Here is a 24,807-nt window from a genome sequence, read left to right on the forward strand (position 1 = left end):
AAAAAAAAAAAAGGAAAAGGAAAAGGAAAATACAAACAGGAAAAACACAACTTCTATGCAAAAATCAGGAGACAAAATCGGGGAATGTCAAATAGTATTTAGGAATAAGAATTACTGTGTAGACTGGTATTTTACATGAGTCTCAAGTTCTCTAAGCAGAATCACTGTCTTCTTACAGCACTTAAGACCAAACAAGCTTATACTTCCTAGTCTCAATCTTAATTACAGCCAAATTCTATTAAGTTAGTATCTTAAGCCCTCATTAGAAAATTTGAGAGTAGCTGATTTCTTCAGAAACTGCTTTTCAAGACTTAAGTTCCTGGAATTCTAGTCTCTAGCTTCTACAAAAAGTGTGGAACGGCTTTTTTGCTCTAGTAAGCTCCAAAGACCTTTTACCCATAAATAATTCTTAGTCTTTTCTTTTTCTTTCTTTCTTTTAGTCTTTTTTTCATGTTATTCATATAGTTGAATCACTAAACCAAAATACATAAAAGCTGTAAGATTTAAAAAGAGGAAAATATTTAAGGACTCAAATGATCCAAGAGTCTAAAACTCATTCAGAGATGATTCTGTATAGGATTTTCATACAGTAATGATAATAATCTTATGTTGTAACCACTAAAAGACATTATTACAGCTCCAAAACTCTAGAGCAATAAAATGACAAAGAATTAAAACTTTCCCCCCAGTAAATAAAAAAATTTAGGCTTACCAAGGTTCCACAGAAACTTTAGTCCTAATCTAGAAAAAGCCAATTCATTTCTATCTTTGTATGCAAATAAAAATTTAAAGAGCATAAGAAGAAAATGCTTGATCATGCTGGTCTAGAGTAAGAAAACATGCTAAGTGCTAAACTATGGTTGGAGAAATAAAATTATTTCCCAATATTCTTTTGTCAGCAAAATGAACCTAAAGTAATTGAGGTAATTTAGTTGTATGACTCCAGATGTGCTTAGTTTTATAAAATGAAAGGGAAGGGGAAGAAACAATCATGGAACTCTGACTTAGTTTTAATGGATCAGCAGCCCTGTCCCTGTCCCATTCTGTCCCTAAGACCAAAATGAACGATCAGTATGCAAATCAGTAAAAACTTTCCACAAAAGACACAAATACTCTCAAAACCTACATTAAAAAAAATCTTATTGGAGAAACCCTGAGATGAAAAAGACAATGAAAAATCTGAGGCCGATGTCTTGGCTTTTGTCATTTTACTTCATATTGGTTCTAATTAGACTAGCCTCAGCTTCTGCATCTGGAAAATAAGATTATATTCACACATACACACACACCACACACACCCCACGACTTCATAAGAAAGGTTTTGAAGATCAAATGAGCTGATTACCAAAAAAAACCACACCAACCCAACACATTCTTAAGAGGGAAATGCTCGATTTTCTACTAATCTGTCATAGAAATTAATACTCACTTCAAGTCTTTTATCAAGGCTGTTGGTGTGTTTGATCATTTTATCTGATATACAAATTCAGTTTTTTTCTATTTATACCATACCTCATTCCAAGAAGAATCTGAGGCAAAAAAAGTATATTTGTGGTGTTCTTTTTTTAAATTATGCAACCATAGTAAAAAAATAAATCGAACTAGGGGAGATACTCAATACCAACCCAACATCATCACCTACATAAAACAGACAGATGTGAAAATTTCCAAATCCATTTTCTGATTTAAAAGTTCAAAATCTAATCTAATTGGAGCTACCAGAGAAAACAAACTCATCTAACAATATTCTATCTTGCTGTTCAAAAATTAAGTGACCTTACCTTGTATGGATCAAGTAAAAAGTCACTGAACTTGCTAGGGAGGGAGTATTTCTTCACCAATTCGTCTTCTACCACCCATGGTGCATTTTCACCAGTACCAGCACGTAACGCGTTATGCCGTATAAAGTATCGAAGTATTTCCTTATTTGGTGGGCGTTCTGTACGAATCAAGCTGTCTGCTGGCACATTACTGATGATCTAGGTTAACAAATATAAATAACTTACCACTGGGGTAAAAAGCAATTAACCACTGAGAACAAAGATTTATGTTCTCTCTAGAAAAATTATAATTCTCTCTATAAAATATGGCTATAAGCTAGATGAAACAAAAAGAATAATTTTCAGAGACAAAGTTAAAACACACTCCTAGGCAATTTACCAGTATGTATCAAAGTCCTAAAAAATGTGCGTACCCGTTGAACCAGCAATTCCTTTTTTTTTTTTTAAAGATTTTACTTATTTGAGAGAGGAGGCATGAGCGGGATGGAGGGGCAGGGGGAGAGGCAGACTCCCCATTGAGCAGGCAGCCTGATGTGGAGCCTGATCCTAGGACCATGACCTGAGCCAAAAGCAGATATTTAACCGGCTGAGCCACCCAGGCACCCCTGAACCAGCAATTCCAATTGTTAAGAATTTAGAAGTAAGTGGATAGTCATCATCAACTGCTTATAAAAGGGGGGAAAAAAACAGAAGGGAAAACTACATAAAGGTACATCAGTAATGGAATCATTTTTAAAATTAAAATACATCCATATAATGAATGTAACCATTACATACATTATAATTATATGTAATATACTGCATGTAAGATAAACAACCATACACTATATTGCCTATAATATATACAACCATAGGGGAAAAACATTTCTTAATCAGGACAAATTTATCCGAATCATCTAGGGTGCTATTAAAATGCAGATGCTTGGGCCCCAAACTTACTGAATCAGAAGTATCTCTGGCAGTGCAGCCTGGGAATCTACATTTTTAATAAACTTCCCCGGTGACTATCACACACCCTTACAACCTGAAAATACTATTTTGGAAAAAATTTAATGACAACACCGATGTTTACTATATAGTAAATGAAAAAAGCAAGTTATAAAATAGTATGTATAGAATACTCCTATTTTTAAAAGTCACTTAAAAGCTAACCACCCAGGGCATCTGGGTGGCTCGGTCGGTTAAGCATTCGATTCTTGATTTCAGCTCAGGTCGTGATCTCAGGGTCATGAAATTGAGCCCCATGTCGGGCTCTGAGCTCAGCAAAGAGTCGGCTTGGGACTCTCTCTCCCTCTTCCTCTGTGCCCCCCAAATCCCCCTTTTCTAAAATAAATAAATCTTAAAAAAAAAAAAAGATGTATCATGACTCTGGATGTATTAAAAAAATATAAACCTTAGAATCAATAAAACAAAGCACTAAGTCATTTTAAAGGTATTTACTGTTTTAGGTTAGTAGCTTCACAGATTCCTTGTAAAAGCACTGACTCAGTTTCTGAGTTTAAGTACATTACAAATTGCTTTATTTTTAACTGTGAAGAGCTATTACCTGGGGAACGTCCTTAACTGCTGGGAACTGATTCTTATTTTTCAAACTGAGTTTGAAGCTCAAATGCAAATTATTCTTATACCCTAATAATTCGTATTAAAAGAAAAAAAGCATGCTATCTCCTAGGTAAAAAATACAATTTAATTTAAGGTCATAATTACAAAGACTAGAAAACCCCTCAGAATTTGTTGTAAAAATACATTCATCACTTTTTTGCACACTGTCTCCAAGAAAACTAGCCCTATATTTTCTGAAGTAACATTTACTACATGTAAAAGGTTTAATATAAGGTGCCAACTAACCTTATCTTCATTTTGTAATTTCACATCATATTTGTGAGGCAGAAATTTTGGTGGAGCCCATTTCCTTTCTCCTTTTTTTAATGAAGTAGGGAGTTTTCGTGGAGATCTACGTGCTCTGTCATCTAGTCAAATCAATAGAAAATTAGTGAAAAAAAACAAGTCTTTAATTTCATCCATTCATTCAATACTAATAATCTTAATGAACGCTGCACTAAGCACTGAGTGATGGGGTTTAAAGATGAATCATAAAGTCCTTACCTCAGGCGAATACAGTCTATTGAGTCTACAAAAATTACAATACCATGTGATAAACTAGTAACAGAGATTGGCACAGAAAAATACTGTGAGAAGAGAGAGAAGCAATGTCTAACTTGGTCTGGAAGACAGGCAAAGGAAAGGGCCTAGAAAGAGTAAGACTTGTTGAGAGACTATAAGCGACGAGATGAGGGACTATGATCTATAGTAAAAACTTCAAACCAAAGAGGTAAGTAGGGGTCAAATTATAAATAACATTGTATTCCATTTATTATTATTATCTTTTAAAGTAGGCTCCATGTCCAATGTGGGGCTTGAACTCACAACCCTGAGATCAAGAGTCACTTGGTCTACCGACTAAGGCAGCCAGGTGTCCCAACACTGAATGCCATTTAAAGAGACTGGAATGTGTCTCATGGGCACCAAGGAAACAAAGGATTTCCCGTCCAGCTAACTAGATAAATGCTGTGAAAGATCCATAGTATGAAAAAAATTAGAAGACAGAAACACTTTCAGCAGTTAAAAAACAAATGAAAAGGGCAACTGAGACTGAAGATCAGGAATCACAAGATATAGCACTAAACATCTGAATTAATGTAACTGGAAGGGAGGCTGAAAGAGCCAAGGGGCATTTAGAAGACAGACTTGGTAACCAACTAGATGTGGAAATGCTAACAGTTTCCAAGTTTTCCGCCTTCGGGACCGAGATGAGGGGGTCATTCACTGAGTAAGAGAATNAAAAAAAAAAAAGTAGGGGTGCCTGGTTGGCTCAGTTGGTAAAGCATGCAACTGCTGATCTCAGGGTCATGAGGTGAGTACCGTGTTAGGTAGAGGAATTGTTTAAAAAATAAAAAACAGGGGCGCCTGGGTGGCACAGCGGTTAAGCGTCTGCCTTCAGCTCAGGGCGTGATCCCGGCGTTATGGGATTGAGCCCCGCATTAGGCTCCTCTGCTATGAGCCTGCTTCTTCCTCTCCTACTCCCCCTGCTTGTGTTCCCTCTCTCACTGGCTGTGTCTATCTCTGTCAAATAAATAAATAAAATCTTTAAAAAATAAAAATAAAAAATAAAAATAAATAAAAAACAAACCACCCCTCACTCCAGAAAAGCAGCTGGGAAACCAAGGGAGACTATAGTATCAAATAAGCTGAAAGATATGAGTGACCAACAGTGTTAAATGGAACAGAAAAGTAAAACACAAAGGAGAAATCAGAGAATTTTGCAATTAGGGGCATCACCTACAAGCTTATTAGGAACAGTTTCAGGAATAAAGAGGCAGAAGTTATACTGTAACAGCATAAGGAATAAACTGATGGTCAGAAAGTGGAGACAACATTCTCAAGAATCTTACCTTAAATAAGTAAGACAGATATAGAATAGGATCAAGGGAAGATATGTTTTTGTTTTTAGAAAATTGGACTTTGTTTATAAGCTGAGAAGAACCATTAGAAAGAGGATTTAAAACACCGTATAGTAGAGGGGCACTTGGGTGGCTCAGGTGGTTAAAGGTCCAACTCTTGGTATCAGCTCAGGTCCTGATCTCAGGGCCATGTGTTCAAGCTCTGCACTGGGCTCCATGCTGGGCATGGAGCCTACTTAAAAAAACAGACACACACAAAACATATATGTGTGTGTGTGTGTGTGTGTGTGTGTGTGTGTGTATATATATATATATATGGAGATAGATAGATAGTATGGTAGAAAAATAAAAGTTTACCATGGAGCCTACTTAAAAAAACAGACACACACAAAACATATGTGTGTGTGTGTGTGTGTGTGTGTGTGTGTGTGTGTGTGTATATATATATATATATGGAGATAGATAGATAGTATGGTAGAAAAATAAAAGTTTACCATGGAGCCTACTTAAAAAAACAGACACACACAAAACATATATATATGTGTGTGTGTGTGTGTGTGTGTGTGTGTGTGTGTGTGTGTGTGTGTGTGTGTATATATATATATATATATGGAGATAGATAGATAGTATGGTAGAAAAATAAAAGTTTACCCCACCCTTGAGAAACTAAAAGGAAATGGTATTCATTTTTTTAAAGATTTTATTTATTTATTTGTCAGAGAGAGAGCGAGCACAAGCAGGGGGAAAGGCAGGCAGAGGCAGAAGCAAGCTCCCCGCCAAGCAAGGAGCCCAACGCGGAACTTGATCCCAGGACCTTGGGATCATGACCTGAGCTGAAGGCACACCCTTAAGTGACGGTTCACCCCGCCGCCCCAGAGGGAATGGTATTCAAAACCCAAGTATCTTGGCCAAGAGAAAAGAGAGCTCCCTTCTAAGATGGAGGAACAGAGTCCTACCAGGGAGGTAAGGAACACAAAGCTGAAAAGTTCCTGCCCTAATACATTATTTTTCCCCACAAAAAGGCAAGGTCACATGATGAGAAAATATTTTTCATACTAGAATTTGCCTGACATATTTCTATGGAAATTCTACGCAATTCCCCCTCCCCCGAAGACACGCAGAATACATCATAACATTAATTCTTGAGCCCACCTACTACTCTTACCAACATACTAGCAGTAACATTACATCCAGTAATAACATACAGTAATTAAAACCTTAACTAAGGCGCACACCCTAAAAAATAAGCCAAAGCCTAAAACCAGCAGTTCCTGGTACACAACACTTAAGGTATAAAACTAACAGCTGTAACACATCACTGGTATTCCAACGATCCTCATTCTAGAAGAAAAGAAGTGTTAGAAGACAGATGAGCCAACACCTAACCAAAACATTCATCAACCTCACATCTTATGAACTGTTAATCACACACATATTATAAAACTTCAGTGTCAAAAAGAAGAGAGAAACTGAAAAACAGACATTAGCATTCATAATACAGAGTAGAAAACAAAACTCATGTATCAACAACGGGGGGGGGGGGGGGGGAGNGGGGGGGCGTAGCACCTACACAACCACCTCAGAAGCTTCCTTGGGACTAGATCAGAACGTCCCTCTAAAACCATCTGCACCTATCCCAAACATCTGGAGACACAAAATAGAACGGAAGGCAGATAGAAGAACATTGCAATGTAACATTCTATCTCAAACTGACACTTAAATAATGAGGTAAAACTCTTTAATCCTCAAACAGTCACGAGGAAAGGAATCAATATACACAAACCCTTTGAGTGCTATTTTTGGAGAAAGAAGGGATCCAGTCAAATTCCTTATTTACACACACACACACACACACACACACACACACACAAACACACAAAGGTGAAGGCCTCAGAGGCTGAAAAGTCTCCCCAGTAAACAAGGTCTCAGTTTCTCAACTTCCAAAACATCACTGTTAGGTCTCCAGGTCCCTAAAAATTACTTTTAGTGTCTCACAATTCCAGCAGCTCCCATCTGAGAGGGATCTGAATTATAGAATATAGATAAAAGGAAATATCTTAAAAGCACATTGGCTTATAATATGAAAAGAAATAGAAATTAGAATTAGCCGCTCCTACTCCAATCACCCCCCTTCCACACTTATTTCCATATTTCCAGCTTAGAGAAAAGGAAAGCAAACCTTCTTTCCCATCTTGGGTAGACAGGTATGCGCACACAGACTTCTAAGCAGCCAGGCTTCCCAATGGTCTTAATTGTGTAGGGAGATTTAAAACTTTTTTTTGGGGGGGGGGGTTGGATTTAAATCTTGATTTACTTGGTGAATATTTTGTTTTCTGAATCATAAATGAACAAAAACATGTCTAGCTATCTACAAAACTCAATTACAAATCTAATTGCTAAAGAATTGTGTATAAAATAGAGTAGCATAACTCACTAAGGAAAGCTAGCATCATACATACTAATACTCTCTCTCCTTCCTTCATCCTCTTTTACAATTGTCTCCTTCTTCTGATGATCCTGAGCAATTTGGCTAGAATTCTCTTTGTCACTTGAGGGAGAATCACAGGCACCATCTGATTTCTTCTCAGTGGCCTCTTCATCTACTTTCTCCAAAGGATGAATCTTCACAATCCTCACCTTGAGCATTTTTTCCTTCCCAACCTATAAAGGAGACAGGAGAGAATCAAAGAGAATAAAGAACCAGAAACTGAAAGATGTTTAGAATATATTATCCAATATCCGTCCCACTTCACCTGACAAAAATTCACTGAAACTCTGGAGTAGCCAAGTACAGTGATTTTTTTCCAACTTTACTGAACTTCTAAATTGAAATAGGATACCTTAAAAAACAAATGATCACCATCTAGTTCATAATTCACACACCAATGTACTAAGGGCAAAAGGCAATTACAACACTAATGTGACATATATATAAAATACGGTTCAAGAATTTCCATTTTTAAGAAAATCAACTATACAGGAGCACCTGTATACCTTCCTACCTCAGTAGGAAGAGCACATGACTCTCGATCTCAGGGTTTTAAGTCTGAGCCCCACACTGGGTGCAGATTACTTAAAAATAAAATCTCTGAAAAATAAGTAAATAAATATCAACTATACATATGGATATCCAATTATTCTAGAATCATCTGTTGAAAAGACAATCTTTTCTTCACTATCTTTCCACCTCTATCAAAAATCAGCAGTGGGAGGCGCCTAGGTGGCTCAGTTGGTTAAGCATCGGACTCTTGAGCTCAGCTCAGGTCTTTATCTCAGGATTTTGAGTATCAGCCCCATGTTGGGTTCCACAATGGGTGTGGAGCCTACTTAAATCAGTACTGTGTGTATGGATGTATGCACATGAGTCTATTTCTGGATGCTGTTCTGTTCCACTGATCTAATAGTCCTTATCTTTATACAAATTGCACATAATCATAATCAAAACTCAAAATCAGGTAGCATTATACCTCTAACTTTGTTGTTCTTTGTCAAAGTTCTTTTGGCTAGACATAAACCATGTCTCCATTCTTTTTATCCAATCTAGCAATTTCTACCTTTTAACTTAAATGTTTAGTTCATTTATATTAAATGTAATTACAGATACAATTAGATGTAGTTCCTTTCTTTTTTCTTTTTTTTTTAAGATTTCTTTATTTGAGCGAGTGTACAGGTGGGGGGCGGGGCAGAGGGGGAAGAAAGAGAATCTCAAGCTAACTCCACACTGAGCCCAATGTGGGGCTTGATCCCAGGACCGAGATCATGACCTGAGCAGAAACCAAGAGTCAGATGCTTAACCGACTGAGCCACCCAAGTGCCATGGTGTAGTTGCTTTCTATTCAGTTTCACGAAAACTAAAAAATTCTGCTCTTCAAAAGACTGTTAAGAAAATAAACACAAACCCTAGTTGGGAACAAAAGCAAAGCATATACCCAATAAAGAAATTGTATCCAGAATAAAAAACTCTCAAAACTCAAAAACAAGAAAACAATCCAATTTAAAAATGGACAAAGATTTGAACACTTCACCAAAAGAAATATAAATAAAAGGACAGAAACAAATACATGAGATCTTCAACATTAGTTATTAAAAGGATATTTAAGAAAAAAAATCCTTTGTCAAAAGGTATGTGCATATTCGATTGTATTCAGTAATGCTGAAGTGTTTACCAAAATAGTAGTAAACCAGTAGCTCCACATTCTTGTCAAACTTGCCATTATTTTGACTTTTTCTTATTTACTAATCTGATGTGCATAAAATGGTCTTGCTGGCCTTTAATATGCTTTCCTGGATTACTAATTAGTTTGAACACTTTGTCGTATGTTTATGGGCATACTTATCTCCCTAATTTTTCTCTTCCCCTTGGTCAAACTTTTCCTTTTTCACCTTCCAGATGTGTACAGCACATTTTCCTTTTGCCACTCCAGATCGGTTTCCATTCTTCTCTACCTTACTCTGTGCTTATACAGGCTGATCTTTGTGGCATACACCAAACGGCTCCCTTGACTTTTAGATTTTAGTGAGTTCAGCCCAAAGGAAGCAAGAGCAAAAAATCAGATGATGGAAGAAAAGTGATGTTGGGGTATTTCTCCCTAGGAAACTGGTTACTTCTTACTATCGAAGTACTCTTCTACAACTAAATTACTCTCTTCTAGTCCCATACCCACTCCCTCCCTTGTTTCCTTGGGGTTTAGAAGTGGTAGTCCCTCTACTGTTGATAGCAATTGGGTACTTAGCCTTTCCTTGTTAGTTTTCCATAACCTAGGTCACACTGTTGTCTGTAGTCCCTTTATTAAATTCAATTCAACTACACCATTTGAATATGCCATCTGCTTCCTGCCAGGACTCTAATGTAAAGTATGTGATTAAAACCCACACACAGGGGCGCCTGGGTGGCTCAGTCGTTAAGCGTCTGCCTTCGGCTCAGGGAGTGATCCTGGCGTTCTAGGATCAAGCCCCACATCAGGCTCCTCTGCTGGGAGCCTGCTTCTTCCTCTCCCACTCCCCCTACCTGTGTTCGCTCTCTCACTGGCTGTCTCTCTCTCTCTGTGTCAAATAAATAAATAAATCTTTAAAAAAATAAAATAAAATAAAACCCACAGACATTACAAATATAAAAAGAACTAGCTAGGAGCTCCAGGGAGTCAAAATAAATTAGGGAAAAGAACAAGAACTTTAGAACCACATAAACAGCCAACAGTTTGAATCCTTGTCCCATCATTTACTAGCTACCTACCGTTGGGCTACCTGAGCCATTCCCCTCCCTCTTTTCTCTTGCCAGGCTGCCTTTTCTGAGGCTTTAAAATAAGGGGGGGGCCTGCTGGGTGGCTCAGTTGGTTAAGTGTCTGCCTTCAGCTCAGGTCATGATCTCGGGGTCCTGGGATTGAGCCCCACATCAGACTCCCCGCTGAGCAGGGAGCCTGCTTTTCCCTCTCCCTCTGCCCCTCCCCACAGCTTATGCTCTCTCTTATAAATAAATAAAATCTTTAAAAAAAAAAAGGCAATATTCATTTTCTCATACCGCTTACAGCTAAGGATGGTTATATAGACATATTCTAGCCAATAACATGTAAAGATAAGGGTGGGGGGTGAGTATACATTTCTGGTAAAGATTTTCTTACAATGCTTAGGTAAGCGTTTTCTTACTCTGAATACAGTCACAAGTTCATAACCAAGAGGCAACAAAGCTAAGGACAAAACCCACACCCTGAGAAGAGCAGAGCAGAATGATACGAAATATAGGTCCTTGACAGTATAATCCAGCCTCTATGCCACACTTGGTACGACCTACATCTAAGACTTCTATGTGAGATAATCAAATGTCTTCATTGCTTAAGCCAATCCTACTCAAAGTGTTGTCCCCAGAGTATTATCATCACACCCTGGAGATGGTCAGAACTGTATATTTTAGGCTCTACCGTTGACCTTTTGAAGCAAACTGTCAGGGTATGGTGCCCAAGAATGTATATTCAGAAGTCCTCCAAGTGATTTTATTTAGGCTAAAGTTTGACAAGTACTGGACACTGCTAGTCAGCTATTTCATTACATACAGCTGAAACCACTCTTTAACTAAAACATTTCAATCCGGGGATGCCTGGGTGGCTCGGTCGGTTAAGTGGCTGCCTTTGGCTCAGGTCATGATCCCAGGATCCTGGGATGGAGTCCCGCATGGGGGTCCCTACTTAGAGGGAAGTCTGCTTCTCCCTCTGCCTGCCGCTCCCCCTGTTTGTACTCTCTCTCTCTCTGACAAATAAATAAATAAAATCTTTTTAAAAATATCAATCTAAACAAGATACATTTTTTAAGATTTTTTTAAGAAGCAGAAGTCTGCTTCTCCCTCTGCCTGCCGCTCCCCCTGTTTGTGCTCTCTCTGACAAATAAATAAATAAAATCTTTTTAAAAATATCAATCTAAACAAGATACATTTTTTAAGATTTTTTTTTTGAGTGATCTCTACACCCAGTGTGGGGCTTGAACACATAGCCCCAAGATCAAGAGTCACATGCTCCACCAACCGAGCCAGCCAGAAGCCCCTAACAAGCTATTTAAATATTTGAGCCTGGAATGCACCCAGTGTTTATAGCAGCAATGTCCACAACAGCCAAACTATGGAAAAAGCCCAGATGTCCACTGACAGATGAATGGATAAAGATGTTGTATGTGTACACACACACACACACACACACACACACACACACACACCCTGGAGTATTACTCAGCCATCAAAAAGAATGAAATCTTGCCATTTGCAACGATAGGGATCTAAGTAGAGGATATCATGCTAAGTGAAATGAGCTGTCAAAGACAACTATCATATATTTCACTCATATGTGGAATTTAAGAAACAAAACAGATGAACATAGGGGAAGGGAAGGAAAAATTAGACAAAATCAGAGAGGGAGACAAACCATAGGAGACTCTTCACTATAGGAAACAAACTGAGGGTTGATAGAGGGAAGATGGGTGGGGACGATGGGGTAATCAAGGTGATGGACATTGAGGAGGGCACATGATGTAATGAGCACTGGGTGTTATAAGCAACTGATGAATCACTAAACTACCTCTGAAACGAATAATACAACATATGTTAATTGAATTTAAATAAAAAAGAAAAATAATAAATTAAAAAATTCATATTTGGGCCTGTTTACCACCTCAACATTTTCTGTGCAGATTCTGCAAAACATTATGGCAAAGCAATCAGCCCAGTGTCCAGTACATACAGATATTTAACAAATATTAGTTCCCTTCCTCCTGAATCTTACCTTAAGGTTTCAAAAGATTATATAGGGATTGCTTTAGTGTTAGGTTTTCACTTTAATCATAGCTACTCTTGTGCTATCTGGGCTAGAAAATTAAAAAAGCAAATCTTTTTTTTTTTTTTTAACTAAAAAAAAAAAAGTCAACTCATTATTGTAGTGAAATGACATTCTTTGCTTGTTGGTACCACATATGTGGATTAAACATTACCTGAAAGTCTTTGAAACAAAGTATGAAAAATCACACAACCAAAAAAAGCCAAGATAGCACAGTTACCAAAAAGAGATAAAACAGGGCAAACAAGGATGCAATGGTACATGGTATAACAATTGCAATACTTTATTCTAAAGATTTTATTTATTTGTGAGAGAGAGCATGCAAGCGACGGAGAGTGCACACGCAGGGGGGAATGGCAGAGGGCCAAAGGGAGAGGGACAAGCAGACTCCCCACTGAACAGGAAGCTGGACACGGGGCTCAATCCCAGAACCCTGGGATCATGACCTGAGCCAAAGGCAGATGCTTAACCAACTGAGCCACCCAGGCGCCCCAATAATTACCATAATACTAACATAATATATAACGTTCCCAACAATGAATATAGTTCTAAAATTTGGTCCTTACAATATCTGATCCTAAGTAAAGCAGACTTCAAATATAACACAATTTTAGACACAGAACTACACTCTGTAATCTATGCTGGAAGTTCTAATCTCGATGTATGGTTAGTGAGTCAAACTGTACCAAAAAAAAAACCAAATAGGGGTTTACCTCAAAATCACACTCTTCTCCCACAGCATATTTGGTCATGATCTCCAACCAAGCAGTATCTACTAATTTCTCTAAAGAGGCTGTGTTATGGTGAACCATCTCCAGAACAAGTTTCTCGTACCAGGCAGGGAACTCCTCCTTCAAACTGAACAAACATGTTATTAGTTACCAAGAAAATGCAGAAAAAACCTATCGAGAGAATTAATTCAGGTTAGTGCAAACATTTCTTTAGCAAATACAAGCAGGCACTGGGAAATACAAAACTTAAACACCATGTGGCACGCAGGACAAAGAAGGAACTGTTAAAAAGCTCTGTCAGATGGGCCTACCCAGGTTAATTTTCTCAACTGGAAAATAAAATTAATAGGCACATCAACAGTAAGGCTGAACATTTTTCCATTTGTTTGTATAGCAGACTTCCCTTTTTAGGTGTGAATAATTTACTCATATCCTTTATCCTTTTTTTTTGTTAGAAGCCCATAACTTGATTCTATTTGTGTTAGGTCTCAGTCAATAAAATTGTTTCCTATGCATTCATTCATTTAGGTCTCACGATACCTTGTGAGGTATCTAGAATTTTCACTTTGTGAATAAGGGAAATAAATCAGGAAGGGCTAACATGTTGGAACCATAACTTGAACCCCAAGCCCTTGCAAAAGTAAAACAAAAGTACTACTTTTCACTTATTAAACTAACAAAGAATTTTAATTAACACACCCAACCTGAACAAATGAAGAGCGCAACGTGGCATTCATGCATTGCTGACAGCCTATAGGTTTACTACCATAATATTCCCAGGCACTCTGTACTGTTTATAACTAAAAATGTTCCTCCAACTGACCACTAGCCTTAAAATCTCTTATCATACAACCTTACAATTTACCTACAGAGTTATCTGCTATTCCCCAGTCCAATCAATAAGCTTCCAGTCTCTCTGCCTTTGTTAAGGCTGTTACCTTTGTCCTCTCCCTACCATCCTCCCTCCCAGCTTAATCCGTCCCAAGATGTCCTCAGACTTCTTAACTTCATGAGGCCTTTTCCCAGGCCCTATAAATGCACGTTCTCCATCAAGCCTCCCAGTCACTAGGCTTAAAACTTCATTGTCCATGGTTACTTCTGGGGAGTGAGGTTGGCCAGTGATGTTCAGAGCCTTATATTAACTCTGTATTGCTTATATTCTTGTAACAAGTATGCATTACTTCTATAAATGGAAAAAAGTGACTTCTACTTTGAATAAAAATTGTAAAACCATATTTTAGTAATCCCTCCCATCACACCCTATATTCTGTTCGTTATCAAATCACATAAAACATGCCCCAACTGTGTTCTTCAGAACTTCCCTCTGCTGTAACATCTTCTAAGGTCAAATAAGTTTGAAACCCACAAGGTTAAACCAAACCAGTTTCTCTACTGGAGGTCTTCTGAAAATCTTTAATACGCTAATGTGTATTATGACTTTTCAAGAAGAAAGTTTGTAGAGCTCTTCTAAAATAGGGCCAAAAACCCTCTTTTCAGGAACGATTAGAGAATCCATCTCACTATTTCTAGTCCCAATAATGCCATGACTCTCTACCTGAATTCTAGCCTAGCAACCCTACATCAACTTCCCATCTGCTCTTCCATCTCTAACTCATCCTACACACTGTTTCCAGACTAATCACAAAGCCTAACTCCAATCCTATGTTTCTCTCCTGTTCAAAAATTATTGCTGTCCTCCTACTCTTCACTGAATAAATGCAAATGTCTCATCCTGTCTTCTATAATTTGGTACAAACTATCTTTTCAAGTGTCACCTTCCTCATGAAGCCTCATGAAGTTTTCCCTAACAACTCCAGGTTAGTCTCTCGCCTCTAAATTCCTACTGTCTCTTTGTATGTAGCAAAGCGATTTATCTACACTTTGAAACTGAATTCTCTTATTTATTCCTAACGGTTTTTCACTTGATTCTCTTTGGGTTTTTCTGGTACATAATCATATTACAAGTAACAATAACTGACTTCCTCCTTAGTACTCTTCATACTCTTTGTTGTAGGTTAATGATTACCATCTTCTTATTTACAATGAATTTTCACACATACATCTTTTTGTCCCAAAAAGACACCCAGAAAAGGTAGTATTATCTCTATTTGCAAAGAGCAAACAGTAAGTGCTTATATTGTGCAGAGGATCTAGCCACTATAACCAATTCCAGAATAAGTCAAATATCAGACCTGCCCTCAAGAAGTCTACAAGCTACTACTGAGGGTTGGCAACAGCCCATAGGCCAAATTCAGCCTACCACTAGTTTTTGTAAATAAAATCTTCTTTTATTTACAGCCATTTACATTCATTTACTTTTTACCTATGGCTGGTTTCACTATACAATGTCAGAGATGAATAGCTGAGACAGAAATCATGTGGCCCACAAACCCTAAATATTTACTAACTGGCACTTTATAGAAAAAGGCTAGCTAACCCCTAGTCTAGTACACTAAACAGAACATATACATAAAGTACGCTAATCCAAAATGGAACAATGTAAGCAACCAAGCAAAGAAGAAACAGGCACCAGGTTAACAGACTCCACTAATTATTAGTCAGTGATGGAGCCATTACTAGAACCAGGTCTCAACTGAACCTACTGCGATCACACCAGCAAAAGAGAACAGTATCAGATTACTCAATTGTATGTACTCTGCTCCTCGGCTTTCAAGAGAAGTCAATGAAAAATCCACAGAAAAAGCTTCTATTCCCAATTCCTAAAAGAGTTCTGTTTTGTTATCACCCCTGGTGTCCAGGTACCTTTTGCATGCTCCTACAGCCCAAATTCTGAGTGTTTTCTTTGAGAAAATACCCAGATGAGTAGGTACTTTGAACACAGATTTTTAAAGACACCTCATTCAACCACCCCACTTAGATAAACTGTCTTTGAACTGTGTATTTATTTTTGATAGCTACTGTAAAGACTGTCCTAATTTCAAATGACCACAAAATTTAAAAAAAACTCTCTAATTTGCTGCCTCCATACCACTTCTAGATTATTATCAACTTCCTTGCTCAGAACCACATGTCCAGGGACGCCTGGGTGGCTCAGCTGGTTAAGTGTCTGACTCTTGATTTCGACTCAGGTCATAACCTCAGGCTCTGCGCTGAGCATGGAGCCTGCTTAAGATTCTCTCCTTCTCCCTCTGTCCCTCCACACCTCTCATATGTGTGCTCACACTCTCTCTAAAAAACAAAAGAACAGAAATCACATTTCCAGAGTATATTCAAGGTAAAAGTATAGACAAGAATACTCAAAATCCTCGTAAATACCTAAATAAGTGTACACAACTATATAATCCACATACTTTGTTACCAGCAAAATGCCACTAGGCAAAGGCACTAACACACCAACCCATTAACTAATGTAATGTATTCCAATGTACGCCCATAAATTTAAATATAAATACTGTTTTACTGTTAATATTCCCCCTTTCCTAATAATATGAAGATGGTGCTAGAAGGGCATTACTTCCATTACTTACAGTTCAGCAACTTCCTGTTCCTCCTCCCAGGCCTCCTTGTGTGTTAGTTGACTGCTTCCAGTACTCTTACATGTCCAAATGCGCTCACTGTATCTTTCCAGGCGGGCCTCATACTCTCTGTTAGCAGTGGCTCAGGAAAACAATATTCAAGCAACAGAGACAACTTACCCATGTCCATAAAATACTTTATAACACACAAACTACAGCATCTTTTCTATAATGTACAGCAGAAAAAGCTAAAATTGAAATCAGAGTTTTCAAGTGGCAAATCCAAACAAAATGATTAAAGCTAAAGAATGACTAAAATGGTTTGTCATGTTTTTGTTTTACAAATAAAATATTAATATTTCAGGGGGCACCTGGATGGCTCAGCTGGTGGAGCATGAGACTCCTGACCTTGGGGTTGTTGGTTCAAGCCCCACACTGGGTGCAGAAATTACTTAAAAATAAAGTTTTTTATAAAATTAATGGGGCGCCTGGGTGGCACGGCGGTTAAGCGTCTGTCTTCGGCTCAGGGCGTGATCCCAGCGTTATGGGATCGAGCCCCACATCAGGCTCCTCTGTTATGAGCCTGCTTCTTCCTCTCCCACTCCCCCTGCTTGTGTTCCCTCTCTCGCTGGCTGTCTCTATCTCTGTCAAATAAATAAATAAAATCTTTAAAAAAAAAAAAAATTAAAAAAAAATAAAGTTTTTTATAAAATTAATATTTTGTTATAAATTTGATTTCTTCAATTCCCCTGTTTCAAGAAGACTCCCACAACGCTGAAAATTTCTAAGCAAAAATAAAGGTAAATTAAGCACAAGTCATAAGGAATAAGAATTTAAGGTATGTGGAATTGTTACACAACTCAGATGGTAAGCAAGCTTAAGAATCTACTCCATGGAAAGATGAGAGGACTAACTACCCCAATCTCATAGGCAGTCTGTAATAACCCTGTTTACTAGAAGCCTTCCAATCTACCTCAGAAACACCTACTGATCCTTAGAGTTTAAAAAATAAATTCCATAAAGCTCTAAAAATAATTTTGATACCATATTCACCCAGTCTTTATGTTGTCTCCAATAATACCAACTCACAAGTCATTTACCAGACAATGGTCTTTGTAAGGCAGATGGAAGAAGAGAACGTCCCATTAGATAGTGCCATATAAATGGTAAGTTTCCACACCATCCCAACTAGAATTCACTACCAGGCAGCCACATTCAAATTCAAACGACAAGTAACTAATTTGCCTTCTGCCCAGCAACAGATGCTACCCAAGAAAATAAACTGACACCACAACTAGAGAATTAGCTGCCAATCTCTGTACTTTCCAAGTGCCACTTTTTATAGTAGTTGAAATAAAAGTATTTAAACAGCTCGTCTGTAGTATTACCTTACAACTAAACAAGTAATTCATTTTTAACATATGGATATTCTTTGTTTTCCAGGATTAATAATCAGTGAAAAGACAGGGACAAATCCATAGGTAATCCAAAAACAGTAGTTTTAGCCAATAGTGTAAGCAGCTTCCCTTACTGTATCTTTCTCTGGATCTGCCGAAAACAAAACAGTAGGTCTATTTTCCTCATGGGGGGATGGTGCTAATATTTAAATGACTAAACAAAAAAGGAGTACCGGGGCGCCTGGGTGGCGCTCGTTAAGCGTCTGCCTTCAGCTCAGGGGGATCGAGCCCCACATCAGGCTTCTCCGAGCCCCACATCAGGCTTCTCCGCTGGGAGCCCGCTTCTTCCTCTACCACTCCCCCTGCTTGTGTTCCCTCTCTCGCTGGCTGTCTCTCTCTCTCTGTCAAATAAATAAATAAAATCTTTAAAAAAAAAAAAGGTACCAGCAAAAACCAGAGGCAAGCTTCCACATAAAATTATGTAAATTCAATCTCACTGAAAATTTATAAAAACTTACAGAGAGAAAAGGAAACAGCATGGCTTCCAAAGCGACATTATCATAACTAACCAACAAGATAAATTTGTTTTCTGGTTTTGTCTGTTTGCACTGGGGAAGGGGAGGTAAAATAATGACAGAAAGAATCAATAAGTAGATTTAAACATTCAAAAAGCCTGATAACATTCTAACACAGTATAACTTATATTGAAGAAATTCACTGCATAATCAGAGAGAATGTGAGATAAACAAACATGTCCTAAAGAAAGAATTTTTGTTTTTGTTATTAGCTGTTATTTTTTAAAGTAGGAATAATGTGCCCAGTCATCCTCCTTTGATCTACGTGTTATCACCCAGATGCCTCAATGATACCTCCAATCCGACTTTTTCTAAACTAAACTTTTATTACCCCTTCCCTCCCTCCTAAGCTTGCTCCTTAACAGTTACTCCCAATGCCACTGAAAGGCCCTAAGGTCCAAGTCAGAAACCAGGGGAATCATCCTCAGCTCTTCAGTCCCTAATTGCAGCCACATATCTCTTGCTCAGTTCAGTCCGTCCCCTTCCAAACAAAGCCATTATTCAAATTCAGCCTCTGATCCTCACTTCTCAGCTAGCCAAAACATTTTTAAACATTCTAATTGGCCTCACTGGTAATCCTTCTCTGGTCCTTTATGCTTCTCACCCAAACATCCTTCTTCTCAATCTTATTTGTTTTTAAACCCAGTTCTTCTTCTTACTTTAAAATCTCATTTGCCCTCAGGCCCCTGAAATGCAAATATGCTCACACTGGGAAGCAATCCTCTGGCTCCCACAGTACTGAAAATCACTCCACCAATCAAGACTTTGTTGAGCAAGTTCCATGATTTTTATTCTTTTAAGAAGAAAAAAGTGAGAAACTTTTTTCTTCCAACAATACATATTTAAATATCAATTTTTTTTTACTGATTATGTTTTTGCAAACAATAAAAGTTCCCTCTACTTTGATACATATCTTTCTCACCCTCTGAAAAATCACTATGAGTAGAGCATTCTCATTCTGGGTGACCGCATCCATTTCCATAAGCTCAATTACTATCTATATGCTAGTAATTTCTATTACCAGCTCAAGTCTCCTCTCTGAACTCCAGGCCCCTATAATACACTAGCAATACAGACACCTCCATTTGGATATCCCCAGCAACGCAACAGAAGAACATCCAAACTAAATCCTTCCTACCCTCCCCACCCATTCCCAGTCAAAACAAAAAGAAAAAAGAAAAAAAGAACAACAACAAAAAAACACTAGACCCTCTTCCAGCGTTCTCTATTATCTGAGAATGACCCACTAACCAAACGACAACCAAAACGTTATCCCTGATTCCTCCCCAATCACTAAATTGTGTCAAATCTACCTATTTCTGAAATCTACTGTACTTCTCCTCAAGGGCTAGTAAATTTGTTCAGACCCCCATACTTGTTGCCTAGTTTACTTAATAATGGCCTCACTTAGGGGCGCCTGGGTAGCGCAGTCGTTAGGCGGCTGCCTTTGGCTCAGGGCGTGATCCCGGCGTTCCGGGATCGAGTCCCACATCCGGCTCCTCCGCTGGGATCCTGCTTCTTCCTCTCCCTCTCCCCTGCTGTGTTCCCTCTCTCTCTGGCTGTCTCTCTGTCACATAAATAAATAAAATCTTTAAAAAAATACATAAAAACTTAAAAAAAAAATAATGGCCTCACTAGTTTAGCTGCCACTAGTCTCTAGGCTGCAGATCCATTCTCAACACTGCAGCCACAGTGAACTTCCTAGGAGCCTGCTTCCATCCTCCTTGAATTTGTAAACAGCCTCCCATAAACTTAAGGAAAAGTCCAAACTCTTCAGCCTATCTCCCAAGGACCTATGTGGTCCAGCCCCACTAAGCAGCTCTGTCTCCATTCCCACTTCTTCACTCCAGCTATAGAAAACTTCTTCCCATTTTAAAAATTCAAGAACCTTCAAATTCACAAACTCTTCAAAAAGCATAGCCCTCTACTCTTCATCTAACTACATTCTGATGATACTTTAGGTCTCAACTTAGAAGTAACTTTCCCCAGAAAACAGTCCCTGAAACCTGAAATATGGTAGATTGTATTCTTGTTTCCATATAGTCACCTCCATTCCATAAAAGGATTCTACTTCTCCACCCTCTGCCCTGTGGCTCGCAATGTCTCAGAGTAATGCCTATCCCCTCCCGACTGATGTTAGGCTAGCCATGTGACTTGCTCTGCCGAATAGATGTGAACGAATAGATGTGAACGGATAGGACAGATGCCACGACCCAGAAGCTTAAAAAGCCATCATGGTAGCCTCTAAGTCTTCTGGCCACTAGAAAAGCACATTAGAGACAGGGACTGCTCCTTTAGACCGGGTCCTGGAATAAGAAAAATGTGTCTGTCCTTTTTTTCACCTGTCTTCCTTTTTTTCAAATGTGACCACTAGAAAAACTAATCGCACGTGGTTCACATTATATTTCTTTTTTTAAAGATTTTATTTATTTTTCAGAGAGGGAGAACGTGCATGCACAAACAGGGTTAGAAGCAGGCTCTCCACTGGGCAAGGAGCCCAACGCAGCACTCGATCCCAGGACCCTGGGATCATGACCTGAGCTGAAGGAGACACTAAACCGACCAAGCCACCCAGGCATCTCTCTCTTTTTTTTTAAGATTTTATTTATTTGGCACATTATATTTCTATTGGAGAGCACTATTTACCTAATAAGATTTACATCTAGGAATGAATGAATGCCCTCTAACAATACATGAAAATTTTTATTGACTAGTCATCTAAGATTAATCTCAAAAGTTCAAAACTAAAATTCCTACAACCACAACATTGAGTATTTTTAAGTTTCTGCAACTCTGTTCTGGTTATTACTTTGACTTACATTAAGAAAAAGAGCAAAAAAAGTCAAAATCAAGAGAAAAAAAGGCCCATTACAAGGATATTCAGTCAGCTGCCTCTAAATCCTATTTCAGATTTTAGGTTACCAAAATAAGTCACTTACTCTCAAATAACTACTCAGAGCAAATGCCAATTGAGGCTTTTATGTTCCAGCCACTGTTGCACATATAATTGCAGACAAAATGTCAAAGCAATTCTCCAAAGGTTGTTTAAGTTATAAATGACAAGATATTCTCAAATCCTATATATCTCATTATGCATCTACTTTTTCCTGAGTTCAAGAGCTACCTCCTTACCACAATATGCTGTTTCTTTGTTCTCTTCAGCCTTGTAAGGATTGTTTCTTTCAATAAAGTACTTGATAGCCTGAAAGGAAGTGGCCCAGAAAAGTATGGAGGTTAAATAAGCATAACTATAACCTTAAGAGTTCTATGGGAAATGACAAAGCACTAACTCAAGATTTGTTTTTTATCCTCTTTTCTGTCTTTGCAACAGTCTATCATCAAGTTAAAAGCAATTCTCATTTAGTGTAACTTCTTTAAAGAAATTAAATTATAAAAATCAACAGAAGAACTCACTATCCCAACATCCAATAAAATCCTGGCTTGCAACTACAATTTAACTCCAACTCTTAAAACATGCTCGTCACTCCTGGCACTGCCAGATTAACTGCGTCCTAACAGCCCCTCCTCATCACACCATTTAAAAGCTCTCATATATTGAGACTACAAAGGTTATGAACTAGTTGTTTCTAAGCTTTACGGAGGAGAATAGTTAAAGCACTACAACAAAAACATTAGCCTACAGCAGGCTGCTTATAGCTTCTGTTCCTCCTCAAAACCCATCTTGACTTAGCCACTGTGATTATCCTATCGCTGGATAATCACATCAAGAATTGATTCTGATAAAGTTAATCATTCCAAGGAAGATCTAGTGTATTGCCTTAGTACTAACCTAGGAAGTAATGTACCATAGATTCAAAAGCTATAATACAATAAACTTAATCATCAATATATAAAATCCAGGCATTAAATGTGTCCATCATTCCCAACTACCACTGTAAGTTTAATGAGGAGGTACAATAATGCCTTCAAGAACATACCAACACTCAAAGCTTTAAGTTAATAAAATATTTCACTATTTGCTACTGCATACACATGCAATCAAAAGGTAGGTGTTAGGACAAGATTAAAGTATCAAATTCTATTAAAAACAATTGTAAATATAAATTAAGAAGAGGAAATAACATACTTCAAATGCAGTTAACCAACCACATACCTGTTCTCTATGAAGTCACTAAGAGCCTAATAAATATGCCAACCTGTCAACCACACAGTACAACTGTTTAAACCATCCTCAAAGTGCTTCCACTTGTAGAAATTCCCAAGGAAGCAATTTCTCCCTCAATATGCAACGCAATTTAAGAACTCCTTTGTTTAAAAGGGTTCTAAATACCGGTATGGGAAATTTTTTAAATGAAGAATTTTTTAAAAATACCTAACACTTAAAAAGTTTCAGGTTTCAATTTTCAACTGTCATCGTTAACAGAATCTCCTCAAATCTATCATTATATTTCAATGATTTCAGTAAAGGATACAAAAAGGCCTGGGCTGCCAGTTCTAAATTAACTATCTATAGCCATTTTTTTCCTGGCTCAATACCTATCCCAGACTTGGAACTTGTCTCTGTTGGGTGTTTCTTCTACTACACTAGAACCAGACATGAAAAATAAACATCTGACAATATTAGTGAGTACCCATCAAGTGCTCAAAAAATGATATTTAAATAACATTTGAAAAGGATATGGCAGATTCCCACAGTAATTTTTTTACCCCACTGACATTTTTAAGTATCTCAAAAAATAAAAGTAAGAAAGTAGGACACTGTTAGAATAATGCTGTATTCAGTGGAACTGGAGTACTTCTCCAAAGCTTTCCAAAAGTCCTAACAGGACAAGAAAAAGAACCAGATTACCACCTGAACCCCTCCCTGAAATGCACCTTACCTCACACCACAAACTGACACAGAAGTTGCCTTCTTTTCCGGATTTACTTAAGTGATAGGGTAGAAAAGCACTGCATTCTACCCCTGACTTTCATCATTTCAGTGTTTGACCTTTAACAAGTCACCCTCAACCCTGTGGGCCCACTTGGCAAACAACGCAGGAGAACCTGACCATCCCCAAGATCCATTTCAGCTACAAGATGCTGTAGCTCTCTCTCTCCAAGAGCCTTCCGACAGCACAGGCTCACTTTGAGGTTATCTTGTAAAAATTATATTAAAGATCAAAGAGAAATGAAATCAAATGACATCGCTCACATAAGCACTTCCATACGGAAGCAAGCAAGCAAACAGAAACTAAGAAATCCAGTTCTTCCAAAGGAAAAGGGCTGATGAAACTCAATAATATAATGGCCTTCGGTCTTGAAGCTTTCCATTCACTAAAGGAGGCATGATTCAGAAATCTACTTCTTTTTTACGCTTAAGCTTCAAAAAGGACTCATCTGGCATCCATATAAGAAAAAAGTAAATAAAGTCATACAACTAAAAGAGCTTGTGCAAGGAACCTTAAACGATGATTAGAAAACAGGATGCGTCTTCTTTAAAAGTCTCCTATTCCTAAAACACAACATAAAAACTTTAAGTATGCCTTCGTATTTTTTAAATGTTCACTGAAAAACAAATACCGATCTCCTCCTAAATCGTCAGCATTTCAAACCTGTGCGTGCCGGGGAAGGCAGGCATCATCTCCTCCAAGGTAACTTTTTCTTCCCCTTCCCCTAAGTCTGGAAATTCGTTCTTGGTTAGTGCCTCACGATCCTGTCAGTTCATCACCAGCCTCAAGTCTCCTCTCGGGAGAAAAACACAAAAGCCCCCGCGGAGATCCGGGTAAAACGCACAAAAAAATCTTGCACAAGCGGGATCACGAGGCCGCGTGGGTACAATTTCAAAAACTTAAGTTGAAGGTTTTAATTTAAAAAGAAAGAAAAAGCAGCAAAGGGAAAGCCCTCTCCCGTTTCGTACTTCGGGCCTAAAGCCACCCGGGGGCAGGGGGCCGCTCCTCGAAAGCGAGGCCCGGGGACAAAGTGCGGAGCCGGGGAAAGGATGGAGGGCGCGGGGCTCCGGGCCGGCCCGCGCCCCCACCCCGCGGAACGGCGGGCTCGAGCTCCGGCTCGGCATGCAGGCCCGCCGGCGTTCGGCGCGCTGACAGCTGCCACAGGCGCGGGCTGCGCGGCC

The 24,807-nt window shown here is 38.4% G+C and overlaps 1 protein-coding gene across 1 annotated transcript in view; it reads right to left on the bottom strand.

The window, feature by feature from the left end:
- Nucleotides 1-23,665, bottom strand: part of BAZ1B (bromodomain adjacent to zinc finger domain 1B) — a gene marked incomplete at its 5' end in the record, with an annotated part of 63,314 nt that extends 39,649 nt beyond the window's left edge. The window contains 7 exons of the mRNA XM_034669537.1: nucleotides 1,782-1,979; nucleotides 3,630-3,751; nucleotides 7,702-7,903; nucleotides 13,269-13,413; nucleotides 16,775-16,904; nucleotides 21,867-21,936; nucleotides 23,576-23,665. Of these exons, the coding sequence (XP_034525428.1) occupies nucleotides 1,782-1,979; nucleotides 3,630-3,751; nucleotides 7,702-7,903; nucleotides 13,269-13,413; nucleotides 16,775-16,904; nucleotides 21,867-21,936; nucleotides 23,576-23,665 (957 nt within the window). The remainder of the gene's footprint in view (nucleotides 1-1,781; nucleotides 1,980-3,629; nucleotides 3,752-7,701; nucleotides 7,904-13,268; nucleotides 13,414-16,774; nucleotides 16,905-21,866; nucleotides 21,937-23,575) is intronic.
- Nucleotides 23,666-24,807: the final 1,142 nt, after the last annotated feature.

The sequence above is a fragment of the Ailuropoda melanoleuca genome, chromosome 10, assembly GCF_002007445.2.
Source record: "Ailuropoda melanoleuca isolate Jingjing chromosome 10, ASM200744v2, whole genome shotgun sequence".
Classification (NCBI taxonomy): Eukaryota; Metazoa; Chordata; class Mammalia; order Carnivora; family Ursidae; genus Ailuropoda; species Ailuropoda melanoleuca.